Consider the following 19,168-nt stretch of genomic DNA (forward strand, 5'->3'; position numbering starts at 1 on the left):
TTTAATATAGGTCCTTTACAAGGATCCTCTATCTTAAAGGGGGAGGTGTTATGGTGTAAGGGTGTGTGGGTTTTTTGTTTATTCTTGTGATTTCTTCTAGGTGATGGCGTAATGAACAACACCTGTTATAGATTGGGACGTATGAATAAAAGTGCCTCTGAGACGTGGGTCGAGGCACGTGGGAAGTGACATCATCCCATGCTGCCGCTTGATCGCGCGTTGTTTGTGGATCTGTCGTCAGAAATTAAATTGATGTGGTAGTTTTAAATGTAAACCCCTAGAATTATGTAATAAAAAATATTCTTCATTATACGTTTTTGGTTTGGTTTTCGTCATTTTTGTTGCAGTTTTGAGCTGACCGTAACAGTAAAAAATAACCATATTTAAATATCCTCTAAAATTATTAGTTACCCAGACAATTTACTCAAGTACTGTAAATGTGACGAAGTAAATGTAATTCGTTACCCACCTCTGATACTAAATTCTCATGTGGGATCAGTTGTCACAGTTTACTGCATTTAATATTTTCTCACTGTGGGATTATATTTAAAAGTTATGAAGTTTTGTGTTGTAAAACCAATCTAAGATATAATTCACAGTCATACACAAAAAAGTAAGACCTTTTGGATCTGGATGTTTGAATGTAATATACTAAACCAGTGCTTGAGAAAGCACACCTAAATTAACACACTTGTATATTGTTCTCATTATTTCTTCCACATAAAGAAATGACAAAGATAGTAGAAATGACATTTTGGGATCAGATCTTGTGATACCTTCTTCATGTGAGAAATGGCCACCAGTTTTATTTTAAGTGTCACTGGTGGATTTGACAGGTGGTTTCTTGTTTTGTTGTTTGAACACTGCTGAATAAATTGTGTGGTCTGTTTCAGGGTGGACTGGTGGTTTTTTGGTGTTGTCCTACTGTGCAGTAGGTTGTGCTGGGTTGTTTATCTGCCATTTCTTCTTGTGTCTCGGCTTGAACCTAATGAAATACATATAGAAGAAGTATTTTTAAAATGCATTCCTGAAACGCTTATGTTTAGCTGAAAAAGTACTAAACTAAAGAGTTTAATAAAACATTCACAAACCTACAGTATATACAACAAGCATTTTATGAAATCATAACCTGTTAACGATTAACTAGATTATTCTCACCTTGTCTGGAATGTCATAAGGATTGCAGTCACTGTTGAGTTTCTGCATTTCTTGAGCCTAAAATGTTTAAACAAAATGACTGTTTACTATGCTTTTATAATTGAGTGAAATGCTATTGTACTACTTTAACAACTACTATTTATTTTTTAGGCTAATTGTTTTCACTGAGAGCCTGCATGACTCTTATCACATTAATGACAAACAAATTGATTATCTTTGCTGGTGACAAAAAGTAAACTTTAATCAGTTAAAATAATTGGTTTTAGTTGCAGAAGGATTTATTTGGGATTGGTCATATTGTTTTCTTGAGACGGTTTAATTATTAAATAAGCGTCTATAATAATGTGTCTAAATGTTTTCAGCTGTGATAATAATCATCACATGTCAGCAGATATATATTTTTTTTTAATTTTGGGGAGCCACTGATTTGTGTAGATGAATGTTTTTGATGTCTAACATAGAACTATACCACATGACAACATATCAATGATGTCTGCAAGCTAATGATGAACAGTAGTTTGAAGCTTACCTCAACTTGAGCATAGACTGTATTACCTTCTACCTCCTCCTGAGAACCTGTGAGGTTTACAATGTACAGCAGTATATCAACATCAATACTTCTCAAATAATAAAGAATATATTTATATATGCATCGAAAAAAAATATTTATTTTATTCAATTCAATTTAGCATGCCGGTCAATATCACTGTAGGGTGCCTTTTAGTGTCCTGTACATAAATAACTCATTTACCATAATAACTTAAAAATGACTATGAAAGGGTGTGTTATATTAGGCTAAGTTTTTCTATTCATACCAAAGCATTGCTTGGCTCTTTCAATACATTTTCGAATATATTCTAAAATCGAAATATATTTTAGAATGTAGTCAAATAAAACAATTTAAAAATGTTGTTCTCCTGTTAATATTTTATTAAATAAGAGATTACTCAATTTGAGTGTATTTATCATTTGGTAATAAAAACAATATTTTTATTTAATAAAAAAGTTGTCCACTTTGTTTATCTTTGGAACAGAGTTTAAGATATTTTAGATTTAGTCCGAGAGCTCTCAGTCCCTCCATTGAAGCTGTGTGTACGGTATACTGTCCATGTCCAGAAAGGTAAGAAAAACATCATCAAAGTAGTCCATGTGACATCAGAGGGTCGGTTAGAATTTTTTGAAGCATCGAAAATACATTTTGGTCTAAAAATAGCAAAAACTACAACTTTATTCAGCATTGTCTTCTCTTTCGTGTCTGTTGTGAGAGAGTTCAAAACAAAGCAGTTTGTCATATCCGGTTCACGAATGAATCATTTCGATGTAACCAGATCTTTTTGAACCAGTTCACCAAATCGAACTGAATCGTTTTAAACGGTTCGCGTCTCCAAAATACATTAGTCCTCAAATGACTTAAGCTGTTAACTTTTTGTATGTGGCTGACACTCCCTCTGAGTTCAAACAAACCAATATCCCGGAGTAACAGCTTAAGTCACATGGACTACTGATGTTTTTCTTATCTTTCTGGACATGGGCAGTATGCCATACACACAGTTTCAATGAAGGGACTGAGAGCTCTCGGACTAAATCTAAAATATCTTAAACTGTGTTCCAAAGATAAACAGAGGTCTCACGGGTTTGGAACAACATGAGGGTAAATTATCAATTACATAATTTTCATTTTTAGGTGAACCAACTTAATCTTGATAGGGTGGATCTACACATGACAGGGTGGTAGCATTAATTTGTAGTTAATATTGCTATAAAATAAAATTAATTGGAAATATGATTTAGTTTACTGTATAATGTTCTGTCAATGAGTAATAGTTAGTATGTGCATACACTTTTTTTTAGGCTTCATGAACAAGCTGTGTATGCTGCATTGATAAAATCTGCTGAATTTATCAAAAATGACTGTTTGCTACTTTGTTTTTATAATTGAATAAAATGCTATTGTACTACTTCATGATTGAGACAGTAATTCAATTATTTATTATTATAAGATTTATTTTGTCCCTAAGTTGAATAACTGTTTCATTGCAATATTTTATTATGCTTTGTGTGTGCTGCATCATGTGTCCACCCCATCATCTTGATATTTTAAATTAATAATTAAAATTACAATTGAATCATATCTATATAATGCAGTGTGCTCAATAGCTAGGTGTGGGAGCAATATAATGCAAATAAAAAAACTGCATCCAAATATCAGTTTTCCAAATAAGAAAAAATACATGTGCAAGTTGTATGAGTTTCTTTAAAAACACAGGTTTTACATACAATCTTTTATAATTTGAAAGCAAACAAATAATCAAAAGGGACATTGTAACTTTCAGAAAATAATTTGCATAATTATCTAAAACAAAATGTGTGGGAGCTCAACTAATATATAGTAATATATAAGTGTCTACTATTTATGACATGACATAAAGCAAATGAGAAATTAAGACCAGAATGCGTGAGTATTCAGAGGGTTGAATGGCACTGGTGATATTAACCCATGCGGTTTAGTAAGTACAGATGATATTTTTTATATTGGCTGATTCCGAACTGCTCTAAACTGAGTTTCTTTTGTATTGTGTACTTCGGCATCTGAGGCTTTCCTCGTGTACTTAGTTGAAAACAGAAGGTGTAGTCTAAACCATTTCCATTAGAAATTAAGATAAGAATTACATTAGTTACATTAGTTTTGTGTTGCATTTGTTTTGCTTTTACAACTTATTCTCAGTATTCTTTAATGATTGTTTATTCTTCATTTTTTTGGCACCAGCAAAGAACAAATATGTTTCTGTCCTCATCGTAGTTACAAAACATTGTGAGATTTAAACCTGAACATGTTGGGTTTGTGTTGAGGTGAATATTGATAAAAAGTAAGCTATAATCTGTAAAAAATTTTATGTACCGTATTTTAAGATGAATAGTGTTCTTAAAGATTAGTTAACTAAAACTGAAGAAATATCACCATTGTTCTTTTTAATAATTTTACAAAAGCAGTAAAGTATTTAACTGATCAAATTGATGAACAGAAATCAGTTTTTCAAAGAGAATGTATGGGAGCCAAAATGGACATACCTTTTTTACACTTGAAGTACAGAACGATTAAAATAAAAAATATCAAAACAATGCACAATGAACCAAATGCTTTCCCCAGGGTAGGTGAATGGATACTCTTCAAGTTTTTATCTGGGAAATGAGATGTATATAATTAAGAACTACAGTTGACAGCAGTTTCCTGAGTTTACTTTACATTTCAGCAGTTAGAATAGATTTGGTAAACCAAAATGAGATATTTGAGTTGACAGTTAATGTTAAAATGTGTTTGTGTGGTGGTGGTGGGGGGGGGTACCTTTATCCTCACAGAGCTGTGTAATGTTTATTCTGTCTTGTTTCCAGCTGACAGGGTTGCTATGGTTACAGATGATGTATTTCTTGCTGCAGTCCAGGATGAGAGTGTTGATATGTGATGTCACTTCCTGTGGAGAGCATCTGTTGTTCTGATAGCTGGAGTTAATCATGAGCTCATGAGCTCTGCATGTGAAGTTCACAGTACAGGAGTCACTGCTGGACCAGTTTGAGTTCACAGTCAGGACAGGAGCCTTCACAGAATCTGACAGAATATATATTCCACAAAGATACATCAGATTAGTTGATCACCTGTTTTTTAAAACAATAATACATCATCAAATTTAATCTTATTCAGAGTTTCTGTTTGTATTCATTTGATTGTACATTAAGAAGTTGCCTGTAATCTTGGTGTATGATTAATCACAGCAGTGCTTTTGTCTTTAATCTGATAGGGGATAAACTAATACCAAAACTTTATTTTACCACATATAACATCACATGCTTTACATCATCTGTGTGTAAAGCATTATTGGAAAATTGGATTAAATTCACCACTTGAGATATATAATACAGAGTAAATACATCAACATAATTAAGTCTTACTGTATGAGCTGAACAAATAAAGCAAAATCACACTCACCTATAACAGATACTCTGTATGAGACCAAATCTGTGGTTATTAATCCAGTTGTTCTTGCTGTGTAGAGTCCACTGTCATTCTTCTGCATGTTCTTCAGAGTCAGAGAGAAGGTTTTATCATTGAAAACCACTCTGTCCTTGTAGGAATCGTGAGGTCTTACTCTTTTGGAATCACTGTTGTATCTAACTATAGCCTCTGATTTATTATTCGTCCAGGCTAAAAGATCAAACTCTGGTAGTTGTTGTGTCTGTATATCCAGTTGAACAGAATCTCCTGTCTGCACAAACACAGAGATCTCAGCACTGAACCCTGAGGAGAGAGAAAGATAGATGTTTTCTGAGTGCAGCTGGTGAACTGAACACACAACACCGATTGTACTTTTCTTTCTGAAATGGGAATGATCAAGAATATTAATGTTTGAGATTTTGATATTAATATTAATGCAGTTGTTGTATTGTGAAATAAAATAAAATAGCCCTGATTTGTGAAAAAAAGACTAATATTTTGTTAAAATATGCATCAGCTTTAATGCATTTATCAAATAACAAAAGCAGAGTACTCAAAATGTAGAATTTAACTCATAGTCTGCAAAGGAGTGGGGAAATATGTTCAAATGCACATTTTCAATGTCATAGAACTTTAATTAAGACAAGTTTCTAAATAAGTACAAAATCTGTTATATTCTCTTATTGTTTGTAATGGATGTATTTAAACACCCTCAAAAAAAGTCATAAACAAAAAAGTAAAAATCCAATAAGGAGCACAAACACAAATGACAGTAATTCAGGTAATTGCTGCTTTATGTTTAAACAATAATCTTTAGTTCATTTTTGTGACTGTGTTTTGGTCCACTTTATTGATGGCTTTATAGAGCTAACTACCTAAGGTCTGTTTCAGATCATATCAGATGTCCATTTATTGGAAACTACAATCCACCGACATATGGTAAGACGTTCTGATTACAAAGGATTATGATAATATGAGTTAGTGTTGTATTTTATTGGGCCGTTATCGGCGTTAACGTGCTGCGTTAATTTGGGACTCTTATCGGGCGATAAAAAAATATAGCCGTTAATCTATTCTCAAAGTTGGGTTGGGAGCAGGGTCTATACTAAGCAAGATATGATGACTTTCACCTTGATATTTTATATAACCTACTGGCTGAGGCCAGCCTGAAAAGATGCTCAGGACAGTTGACTGCTGCGCATCGTCATGAAAGCTGATCTTTTTCACGTGTTTTTAAGCCTTACCGCTTGTCGATTTAAACATTAACAAGACGTGGAAAAGCTTAAGAGTAGCTGGTTAATAACTGGTGAATAAATGTAGGTTTGATTGTATATTTCATTTTTACATTGAAGACTATCCAGTGCTATTTTACATTTAATTATTTGGTTTCTGTACCTTGACACCTACAAACTTGAAAAAACCTTAAACATTGTGTAAATAGCACAAATAAATAAAAATAAACCAACATACAAATTAAACCATTTCAAACAGGGCCCACTGGTACAACCTTCACTGGGTCTCCGCTGACCCCAGCTATGGCCCTGCTCACGCCTGTTTCACACATACTCCATCTGCAGTGCGTATGCAGTCCGTGTGCGTTACGTATGTGGTGCAGCACGGACTCGATGTGCTTTCACACAGGACGCGTTTGATAAACCCCTTCTCAAAGACTTACTGTTTGTCAATTTTATTTGGGTAACACACATATTCTGAATGCCTTCGGCAGAATTCGAATGAGCCATTTTAATTTAGATTAATCTAGATTAATTTCAAGATCACAGTGAGATTAATCTAGATTAAAAAAATAATCTATGCCCACCACTAGTTGTATTACTTATGATTAGACTCATTTTACATCTCCTACTTACAAGATACACTGAGATATGGCTCAGTAAGCAGCTATCCTGTAATTACATGCTTTATGATAATACGTTAATGGTGAGTTTTGTGATCAGACACTGCCAAAAAGTTTGATTATGACTTCACACTTACACAAAACTCACCACAGCTATGAATAATTATGACATTTTTTATTCTGCTTGAACGGAGGTGAAAAAAAGGTATGCGAAACTACGGTCACATCAGGAAAAGATCATCTCCATACTCTAACAAAAATATTAACAGATGTTAGCATTAGCGCTTTTATAAAAATAGAAAGTAAAAATCAAGGTTTTAAACAGCTGTTTTAGTAACTTTAAAAAGAAAAATTGATTGTATGAGTATGTTTCTTTCAGAACATTTTAACAAATTAAAAGCTGATATTCATCAAAAACAGAGTAGACTAAATTATTTTATAAAGTAGTATCCTATAGAGAGTATTTCAGTAAATGCTTTGTGAAATATGAAGCATGATTTTGGTGGTCCTCACTGTCACAATAACCATTAATAATCAATCATTTGTATAATGAACATATATATATATATATATATATATATATATATGTGTGTGTGTGTGTGTGTGTGTGTGTGTGTGTGTGTATATATATATATATATATATATATATATATATATATATATATATATATAAAATTATTATTTTTATTATTATTTTTTACCTGTTTTGGAGGTCAGAAGAAAAAGAAGTAATAAAAGATTCGCTGACATTCTCCTAAGAAAGAAACAAAACTTATTAAAAAGAAACAAAACTCAAAATGACTGCCGCCACATTGACTTCCTAGTAGACTGACAGAACTGACAGAAAAAAACAATTTCCTGCTGAACCTTCAGAAGTTCTAGCTTTTAATCAGAAATTAAACAAAATAATGGGAACTCAACTGTAGAAACACATTTCAGTAACATCTCTCTATCTCATTATTAATGTGCAGGTGTTTGCATGTATCCACACCAAACGAAAAATGTTTAATTAACTTTTACACACCTTTAAAGAAAAAGAGTGTTGCATACAACAACTTCTCACTTCAACTTTGCACCACATCCTTCCTTTCTCACAGCAAAAGCGCAAGAACTTCTGAATTCAGCAAAATACACTTTCTGACATGTTTTACACACTAAACATTTTGACACAAATATCAAGGTGCATACAGAACCACAAAGGACAAAGGGCTATAAAGAGGAACCTCTGTTGCTTGGAAACAGTGAGGTGTCACAAGAATCAAATTTAGCTAGCTCTGACTGTGGCGGAAACATAAGCATTGAAAAAACAGAACCAAACTTTCTGGTGCTCAGTTGGTTGAGACACTTCCTACTCCCCCTCAGCAGTGTGTGTGAGTTTACCACTTCACTAAAGAAACAAACGTTGATCAGAATGAATGAAGGATGAGGAATGGGAATATCCTCATAGATGAAAACAGAAACTACTGTGGAAATTAAACACGTGGTATGTTATCACCACATACTTGCAGACTTAAACCTCACAAAATACACAGTGTCAGGCCACATCTCATCAACTAAAGATGATCGATCTTTTCTCAGAACTTACTTCACTTTTAGGGGCTTTTTTTTCTACTTTTAATTAGTGGTTGTTTTGGTGGCTGGGTGTCGGTCAGCTGCTGTCACATCCGTTAAGGTTTTCACAAGCACATGTGCCACAGCATTTTGTTTTATAGTTTGAACAGTATATTTACATTAATCCATTTGGCAGATTATTTTATCCAAAGCACCTTACCTGAGAGAAAAGTTCTGCGGGTCCTGGCCATAAATTTAGACGAGGCAGAGATCTAGTGTCTCAGTGTAAGTCTGTTTGAAGGTGGTGCGCTAATGTTGGTTGATGGGCTGTAACTACATGATTAGATTGTAGAATGCACACCTTAATATAATATTAATTGTTTGAACCTTGATTTAGAATTTGATGAGTTTAGAAAAATGTAGGAGAGTAAAACAAACAAACAAACAAAAAAACACTTAGATTCTCAGAATCAACTTATTTCTTTTAGAAACAGAAACAGACACTTAACAACAGACTTTATCAATAGGCAAAAGATGCAGAGATGCTTCTCACACTGGAAGTACTTGTAGATGTGAAAGATGAGACAAAAAAAACCATCAGCTTTCCCAGTGTTCATTGATGTTCTGTTTCCTCATCTGTGAGTGTATTTACAGCTCAGAGCGGATACAGTATGTACCTTCATTAACACTGCAGTGTTCATTAACATTCACTGTGTCAGTCTTCAAGCTCACTGGGTTGCTGTAGTTACACACAATGGAGTCATTACTGCAGATCAGTCTTAGGGTGTAGTGATCAGACGATGTCACTTCCTCTGGAGAACAGCTACTACTATCATAGATAAAGCTGACGGTAATGTTACTTCCATTACATGTACAGGTACAGGGTTCGTGATGGACCAGTTTGAGTTTACAGTCAGGACAGGAGCTTCTGCTTCATCTGTATTAAAACGTTTAAGGTCACATACACAGATTGAGTAAACTAAACATTAAGAATTAAAAATGTATATTTCACAGAGAATAAAACTGCCCTTCACTTTACTGATTGTCTCCAAAATAAATCATAAATTAAATATGTATCATAGGAATTTTTACATTTGTTGCATGTAAGAAGAACAAATGACAGTAGCAGCCCAAATGACATAAAAGCAAACAAAACATGCAAACAATGATTCTGTCCATGAAACAATGAAGGAAGTTAAATAGCTATGTTAGTAATGTGACTTCACCTTTATAAACACAGAAAAATCTCTGTATCATTTCCCCTTAGCTTTAGTGCCAGTTCAAATTAAAAACCACCACTGTGAGTAGAGAGACAGCTTTAGATTTTTTCTTATTACACAAAACAGTTTGACCCCTGCACTGGAAGTTGATGAACAGGTCCCCATTAGATGACAGTCTAACAGCTGCTGTGAAATGACAGATATATCAGTGAGGCGCTATGATGCTATTTGGGGATTGGTTTGCACTGTTGTCTAAAACATTGCTGCTTACAGATATCTGACTTCCTGATTTCAGTTCCTGACTCATGGCTGGTCCAATAAAAGTTGTTAAACCTCTTTCAGTTTGTACATTAAGTCATGATTTATGACTGGTCATATTTCATTTATTTGTTCCCTTGTTTTAATTAAATCAAAACAAGGGAACAAATTAACATTATAAAAGCAAGGAAAAAATAGTGCATACAAATTCTTAATCTGTGGCCATGATTATCTAAAATGAAGGAAATTAGTTTTGAAAACAAGGGAACAAATTCTTACTTTGTGGGAATTGATTCTTAATTTGTGTATAAATGTATTATTGTCTGTGTAATGTGTGTGTCTCTATAAGCTTCATCAGTGTTTTCTCAGGTAAAGATATCTCCAAGACTAAGCCAAGAATCAACAGAAGCACAATTGAAATACGATTTTAAATAAATAAATAAATGGACGACTGGACCAGAAACATATGGTCGGAAATAAGATTAAATGTCGCCATGTAGTTGCTTTCAGTCAGACTGAAAAGACTTGTAATTTGGCAACTCTACAAGTAATACTTGAGGTATAAGTCATGTTTGTACTGGATATGTTTGAATTCAAATGTCTACTTGCTAAATATAACACGGGAGGTGAGGTCAGTATTATAACTTCAGTGTTTGCTCATTTTCATGTGGAGCCGACCGGGGTTAGTTGTCACAGGCTTTTTCACTTCCATTAATATTGATCACTTTTATTTTTTTAGATGGTTATATGTTCTGTGTAACAATATCAAATTCAGAGTTCACACAAAAAAGTTCAAAATACACACAAAAATATTAAGACAGCTTGGTTGTGGAAGTCTGAAATGAATATATTAAACAAATGCTAGAGAAGACAACAACTTTGACTGAAAAATAGAACTGCATACCCCTTTTTTTAACCATTTAAAGATATGACAGAGAATAGTAAGAGTCTGTAACATGATCAAAACTACTGCAAAGAAACTACAATCATGACTGGAAACGAGAACAGAATGGGGCAAAATGCAATTTAAAAGTCACTGTAAAGTACAGCGGTAAAGTTAACCACAAGAAATACAAAACATGCGGCATGTGACAAAGGAAGCCATTTTGAGATCAAGTCCTTCGACAACTTCCCTATGACACATAGCCAGTTTCATTTTAAGTGTCATCGGCTGAAATGGCAGATAGGTTCTCATTTGGTTGTTTGTGCACCTCTGAATAAACTGTATGGTCTGTTTCAGGGGGGATTGTAGGTTTTTTGTGTTGTCCTACTGTCCAGTAGACTGTGATGGGTCGATCATTTCCCGTTCCGGATCATTTGTTTTTTTTAATCCCTCATTGAGAAAAAAATTCTAAATATCTAAATATCTACAACACTTTATAGGTGTCTATGGTTTCATCCTTTAACATTGATACAACCTGTGCATTGTGCTAAAGGTTTTTTGAAGTGGAAAAAATCTTTCTTTAGATTAACAAGTTGTTCATCATACTGAGACAAGTTCTTTTTTTCAATAATGTCCTTTTATTTAGATGATATGTTTATGTTTGATATACTGTTAAAGATAACATGAAGATATACAGTATTGTTCAAAATAATAGCAGTACAATGTGACTAACCAGAATAATCAAGGTTTTTAGTATATTTTTTATTGCTACGTGGCAAACAAGTTACCAGTAGGTTCAGTAGATTGTCAGAAAACAAACAAGACCCAGCATTCATGATATGCACGCTCTTAAGGCTGTGCAATTGGGCAATTAGTTGAAAGGGGTGTGTTCAAAAAAATAGCAGTGTCTACCTTTGACTGTACAAACTCAAAACTATTTTGTACAAACATTTTTTTTTTCTGGGATTTAGCAATCCTGTGAATCACTAAACTAATATTTAGTTGTATGACCACAGTTTTTTAAAACTGCTTGACATCTGGGTGGCATGGAGTCAACCAACTTGTGGCACCTCTCAGCTGTTATTCCACTCCATGATTTTTTAACAACATTCCACAATTCATTCACATTTCTTGGTTTTGCTTCAGAAACAGCATTTTTGATATCACCCCACAAGTTCTCAATTGGATTAAGGTCTGGAGATTGGGCTGGCCACTCCATAACATTAATTTTGTTGGTTTGGAACCAAGACTTTGCCCGTTTACTAGTGTGTTTTGGGTCATTGTCTTGTTGAAACAACCATTTCAAGGGCATGTCCTCTTCAGCATAGGGCAACATGACCTCTTCAAGTATTTTAACATATGCAAACTGATCCATGATCCCTGGTATGCGATAAATAGGCCCAACACCATAGTAGGAGAAACATGCCCATATCATGATGCTTGCACCTCCATGCTTCACTGTCTTCACTGTGTACTGTGGCTTGAATTCAGAGTTTGGGGGTCGTCTCACAAACTGCCTATGGCCCTTGGACCCAAAAAGAACAATTTTACTCTCATCAGTCCACAAAATGTTCCTCCATTTCTCTTTAGGCCAGTTGATGTGTTCTTTGGCAAATTGTAACCTCTTCTGCACATGCCTTTTTTTAACAGAGGGACTTTGCGGGGGATTCTTGAAAATAGATTAGCTTCACACAGACGTCTTCTAACTGTCACAGTACTTACAGGTAACTCCAGACTGTCTTTGATCATCCTGGAGGTGATCATTGGCTGAGCCTTTGCCATTCTGGTTATTCTTCTATCCATTTTGATGGTTGTCTTCCGTTTTCTTCCACGTCTCTCTGGTTTTGCTCTCCATTTTAAGGCATTAGAGATCATTTTAGCTGAACAGCCTATCATTTTTTGCACCTCTTTATAGGTTTTGCCCTCTCTAATCAACTTTTTAATCAAAGTACGCTGTTCTTCTGAACAATGTCTTGAACGACCCATTTTCCTCAGCTTTCAAATGCATGTTCAACAAGTGTTGGCTTCATCCTTAAATAGGGGCCACCTGATTCACACCTGTTTCTTCACAAAATTGATGACCTCAGTGATTGAATGCCACACTGCTATTTTTTTGAACACACCCCTTTCAACTAATTCAACTAATTGCCCAATTGCACAGCCTTAAGAGCGTGCATATCATGAATGCTGGGTCTCATTTGTTTTCTGAGAATCTACTGAACCTACTGGTAACTTGTTTGCCACGTAGCAATAAAAAAATATACGAAAAACCTTGATTATTCTGGTTAGTCACATTGTACTGCTATTATTTTGAACAATACTGTACGTTTGAATCGTTTGGGAACCGCTGATTTATAGATGGAAGCGTTGTGTTACTGAAACCAAAACATTAATACATACAAATAACCAATCATTACAGAAATAGATGTACATGACATATCCTCCCATATTATTATGAATTATATTGAACATGATTAATAAGAACTACACTGCATACACATGATGTCTGAGAGCTTAGTGATGAACAGTAGTTTGAAGCTTACCTCAACTTGAGCATAGACTGTATTACCTTCTACCTCCTCCTGAGCACCTGTGAGGTTTAGAATGTACAGCGACATATCAGCATCAAGACTTATCAAATAAAAAAAAAATATATATATATATATATATATATATATATATATATATATATATATATATATATATATATATGGCTGTTAATTACAAACTGCTCTAAACTGAGTTATTTTAGTATTATGAAAGTTCTGCATCTGGGGCTTTCCTCATGTACTCAGTTGAGTACAGCAGGTGTAGTGTAAACCATTTCATAAATGAAGACAATGTTGTACAGTTTTACAATTTAAAGTGAAAGTGACAAAGTCATAATAATACGGGAGGATATATGTACAACTATTTCTGTAATGATTGGGTATTTGTATGTATTGTTTTGGTTTCAGTGCTCTCTAAAAGAGAGAAAAAAATACCATAAATTTTCATCTTTCTTTTTTATGACTTTACAAAAGCAGTAAAGTACTTAATTGATTAAACTGATGAACACAGAGATCAGTTTTTTCATAGAGAATGAGGCAACATGGACACACCTTTTTTATACTTGAAGTACAGAAAGACTAAAAGACTCAAAATTCACAATGCCACTGAACCAACAACTGGCCACAGGAGAGATGACACACTCTGGTCATTGTTTAATTTATTCTCTGGAAAATAAGACACAATAAGATTACAGTTGTCAGTTTAGTTGAGCTTGTTAGACTAGATTTATTAAACCAAAGTGAGCTATTTTGAGAGATGTTGATTTGTACTCTGAATGATTGAGTGTCTCTGTGTTTGGGCAGATACCTTCATAAATGCGTTATTACATAAAAGAGTTATTTGATGTTTATTTTGTCTTCATTCCAGCTGACACAGAACACTGCCCGCCGGTACTGAATTGGGTTCCTTCATATCTTTTTCTGTTTGCATGTTTAATCTGCGATTTGTATTCATTTGTTCAGATGCAGGAGGATGCGAAGGAGAGCTCGGGTTCGGTGTTGCTGTTCGTGAGACGCGGCTCTCTGATTGCGCTCCGAACAGAGCGCACCATTAACCAGCCACTCTGTTCAGCTTTTCCGTGTCTTGTGTTTGAATGCTTTCAACTTTTTGAATGTTTAAATTGGCAAAGCTTAAAACACGTGAAAATGATAAGCTTTCATCACGACATGCAACAGTGCCCCATCAACTGTCTTAAACGTATTTTTAGGCTGGCCTCAGCCAGTCAGTTGAGATCGTTGGGGGACCTACCTCAGCCGTGGGTCCCTATAATCGTCACTACCTTTCACCCCACTAGCGACGGCCCTGGATCGGATGGATCACTGAGCACCATAACACACTTGTAGCCAATCGTCGATTCCGCTCATGATGGGGAGGAGAAAGAGAGAGCAAGTGGGAGATTTGTAGAAACACTGTAGAAGGTTGAGAGTGAGACATTACAAAAAGAAAAAAATATCAGAAGACTGACACTGGAAAAAGATGGGTTATGATCAGACAGGAGCTAGGAGCAGGACTCTATACTGGAAAAACTTCCCAGCAGTGGAGCGACGAGGTCGGGAAGTCCTGACAAAGGATGCCGAGGTTGCTTCGGTTCTGCTCGACACGTGAGTAACATTTGATTTGCGATGTTTCACAGAACATGATATGCAATTGTTGTAATGTTAACTGAAGTATCAGAACAATTTAAACAGGCGTTGTTTGTCTGGAGCTGGTGGTCTTTCGACTAACATTGAACTGTTGCTTTTAAGTGTAAAATGAACTCTTGTCGTTTTGGGTCCAGTGTTCTAACAAATGCTACTGTTGGATTGTGCTACCAATGTTGTATTTTTAGGGATGGGGAACTTTGATCCTGGAGGGCCGGTGTCCTTTCAGAGTTTAACTCCAACCCCTGTCCACACAAACGCAGTTATTTTTAAAACCGCAGATAATCAAGGTCTTCAGGATACAGGTAGTTTTTTCTTTCTTTTCAGGATTGAAGCTAAACTGCAGGACTGTGGCTCTTCAGGATCAACGTTCCCCAACGCTGCTGTAAGGGCATGGTTCTGTTAATGGGTGGTAGCAACAAATTTGACAGAACAGCAGGACCCTGTGTGAGGGACCAAGCAGTCAAGGGCAAAGAACACAGGATTTCCAACCAAAAAGTAATTTATTAAATGAATTACGGGAAACTTATATACACAAAGGACTAGTCCATTACACACACCGAAAAAACAAAACCCTAATTAAATCCAATTAGAATGAATACTATAATTCAGTCACAAAAAAATAAAGACATGGGTCATAAACAAATTATATACACAAAAAATTAAAACAAAAATAAACAAATAAAACAAACAAATAAACAACCCTACATCCCCCCAGCTAATCTGCAACATGGGCTCAACCACTGGAACAAAATGGCGGCCACTGGCGCCAGCCGGTCCTTTATTAGAATGGACCTCCACTGAAGTGCAGCGCTTTGCCCAGACAGCGTCAAACCTCTGCCTTCCACGCATAGGTAACTTAAACTCAAAAGAAATAACTGTTAACACAATATACCACTCATAACTAGAAAGTGTGCACCCAAACTAGTCGTGTATGGTAAAAGTGTAAATTAGAAATAAAGTGGTAAAAATGAACCAAAGCTGTGTCTGTCTTTATTATGAAATATATATATAGGGTGATCTGCAACTGAAATGTTTTAATTACGAAATATACTAAAAGAACAACCAAAATAGCATGTAAACAGATGAAAGAAAAAGATGCATGTCAGTGTGTGTGGTTTAGTTACCGCCTTGCTGTGTGGTCACGTTGTCAGCAATCACACCCTGATTTATAAAACAAGTTTATAGAATAAGCTAGGCTCATATGTTATTCTGACTTATTGTCATTTTTTTTGGTTCAACATATTGTGACGAGCACTCCCAGAGGAATCAGCGTCGCCCTGGAAACCAAACCAAAACACCTGCACGCCCTCGTCACCGGCTGATCGGTCACAGCTGCTCCCCATCAGCCAGCACATTGAAAAGCAGCACATGTTGCACTGAGAAGAGGTTCTCAAACAGAACGCAAAGCTGGACTAACCCCTCTCTCCTATCCCCACAGAAAGCAGCGAGTGACCGACAGCCCACACCCTTTGGAGCACGTCTGGACACCCACTTTCCCCTTGATTGGCACAGAGGAGCACGGAGAGCACACGGGGAGCACCAACCAGCGGAAAGCAGATCAGGACACTTCACCAGGCACCCTTCACTTTTCAATAAACCCACCCTCCGGGGCTTTTGATTTCACGTACCTCTTGTCGAGTGGTTCTTCACCCCGTGACAATATTCAGACTAACTTAAGTAAGCCTGGCTTATTTGGTAAACTTTTTTTATGAAACAGCCCCTGTAACAATTAAGGGAGGGTGTGTGTCCTTGGGGTAATGGTATGTTCAGTGTTTTAGCATTGATTTGGAATATCAGCAGTATTTCTCAGAAATCGCTTACTGCACATAGTGTTTTATGGTACTAAATTTAATACAACATCTACCTCATTTAATTTTTTTTCAGGCTAGGTAAAGTAAGTCAAATCTGTCCCATCTCATAAGCATCTCAGTTCATATTTACAAAACAAGTCACAGAAGATTTCTCCATGGTCTGTTCTGGTTTAGCTATATATCAATGCTAGGGAGGCAGACTTTTGTTATAAAAAAATACAAAGCAGTTTATTATTACAATTAGTGTATTACACAGTGCCACACCACAGGACCATTTAAAATCAAACAGGGAGGGCTAAAATAAATGTTATTACAATGGAGAGAAAACTGTAACAAACAAAAATCCCTGTTCACATTTAAAAACTGAAAGTAGTTTGTCTGTCTGTAAAAATAAAAACTAGGGAAGTGAAGTTCCAGTATTTACTGCAGTCATATGCTCTTGGAAAAAACTCTTCATGAATTACAGTACATTACTTTAGAATGACACACTTTGACTGTTTGACATGAATTTAAAAGCACAGCACTAAGACACTAATATTTGATCCATACATTTGTGAGAGATTTGATGCATGTCCTTTCATTTCAGATAAAGAAATAGCCTACTCTTGGTTGGTCCACTAACAATCAATATGAAATAGTGCTGTTGAAATGATACAATAGCAGGATTGAAGCATTGTAGTAAAGTGTTATTGAAATGATTTATGATGTTTCATAAGACAACTGCAGGATTAGATGCTCTGTACCTTTTTTCCTTTTGTAAATACTGTAGATGATCACTGCCGCCAATGAGAATAGAAAAATAATAGCAACAACCCACGGAGGAAACACAGATGCTGCTTGTTTTCCTGTTAATACACATGAAAGATGAGAGTACAAATCTCTACTTTTCACAGAAATAGGTTTACATGAACATGAATTTGACTCCAGTTTTGGGGATTTAAAATGAAGAGTTGCACATCATACAGTATTTAAGATTAAGTTGCTTTCTCTCAATGATGTTCTGTTTCCTCATCTGTGAGTGTATTTACAGCTCAGAGTGGATACAGTATGTACCTTCATTAACACTGCAGTGTTCATTAACATTCACTCTGTCAGTCCTCCAGCTCACTGGGTTGCTGTAGTTACACATGGAGTCATTACTGCAAGAAAACAGCTGTTTCTATTATTAAAATACAAATAGTAGCTGTTTGCTTGTTGTTTTCATGGACAGCAATCATTCAGTTGACACAATCTAAATAGTTTAACTGAATTTTAATTTAGTTAATGTGTTTTGTAGCATAAACAAGATTTGTTTCAGTAAAAGAAACAAAAGAACACAAGTAAAGAACACAACATTAAAGGCTAAGATCAAGACCAAAAAGTCCAGATTCCCATCCAACAGTAACATTGACCATAATCATAATGGTGACATCAGATTACACAAGCACAAAGTCTTCTGGGATTTCCATCTTTGTGAATCCCACAATCTCACAGTTCAGTGTGATCTGGTGTTGTCAATTTTCTGAATACTATATTTTGTTGTAACAAATCAGTCAAGTCTCATAAAATACTTGAAATATTTCATTGAAACAGTTTTGAAGTGAAACCAAAATAAATTATTGGATAAATGTCAAAAAAAGACTGGTAACCAAACATTAGGAATTAAAACTTTAATTTCAGGAGAATTTTAAAACTTTTACCCATTAATTTAGTGATTCGTCACCACAAGAAATCTTTAATCCAAGACATATTCACATTAGTAAAATGATTAGATTTCGTACCTGTGATGTGCGTAGAAAGAACTAAGGTCAGCAGCAGCCTTAACTCCATTGAAGCTCACAAAAAAGCCTGATACGGGTCTTTCAGTGAAGGAAGTAAACATGAACCAATGTAGTCAGACACTACTGCTTCATCTGACAATGACTAATCCAGTGACTAATCATGAGCGTAAAAGTATAGGCAATGTGTAAGTAAATATAGCTGACTTTTGAGCTCATGTGAAATTCCACCCTAAAGAGTCACAAGGTCAAAATGGAGAAGAGTGAACAAAGAGTGAATGAACAAAGTCAAAAACAAAATGAAATAATTTTAACATTGTACTAGGTAAATGAAAATGTTTTTGTTCCCCAGGGTCTATGCGTCGTGTTCCACTTCATTATTCATCCCTCTCTCACTTCTTTAACACCTATCCACATCCTGTTTGTAGTCAGTCACTTCACAAAACATCTATACGTAAAGGACCCCAAATGCAAGTACTGTGCAAAGGTGTACA

At 35.3% G+C, this 19,168-nt stretch overlaps 1 protein-coding gene across 1 annotated transcript; it reads right to left on the bottom strand.

Moving 5' to 3' along the window:
* Positions 1 to 1,571: 1,571 nt before the first annotated feature.
* LOC113046206 (SLAM family member 5-like) lies at positions 1,572 to 19,067 on the bottom strand. Its single transcript, XM_026207146.1, has 5 exons — positions 18,678 to 19,067; positions 5,141 to 5,449; positions 4,502 to 4,762; positions 4,228 to 4,338; positions 1,572 to 1,734 (listed from the first exon to the last, which is right to left on the bottom strand). The coding sequence occupies exons 1-5, from the start codon at positions 18,724 to 18,726 to the stop codon at positions 1,622 to 1,624; spliced, it is 843 nt and encodes a 280-aa protein (XP_026062931.1). The 5' UTR covers positions 18,727 to 19,067; the 3' UTR covers positions 1,572 to 1,621.
* Positions 19,068 to 19,168: the final 101 nt, after the last annotated feature.

Source organism: Carassius auratus, chromosome 27, assembly GCF_003368295.1.
Source record: "Carassius auratus strain Wakin chromosome 27, ASM336829v1, whole genome shotgun sequence".
Lineage (NCBI taxonomy): Eukaryota > Metazoa > Chordata > Actinopteri > Cypriniformes > Cyprinidae > Carassius > Carassius auratus.

Bases quoted from the DNA above. Each gene is read 5' to 3' on its own strand.
- LOC113046206 (XM_026207146.1), bottom strand. From the start codon at position 18,726: ATGGAGTTAAGGCTGCTGCTGACCTTAGTTCTTTCTACGCACATCACA. The intron at 4,339-4,501 runs GTACCCCCCCCC...CTCATTTCCCAG, and splicing joins ACAGCTCTGTGAGGATAAAG to ATAAAAACTTGAAGAGTATC. The intron at 1,735-4,227 runs GTATGTCCATTT...TAAACCTCACAG, and splicing joins GTACTTCAAGTGTAAAAAAG to GTTCTCAGGAGGAGGTAGAA.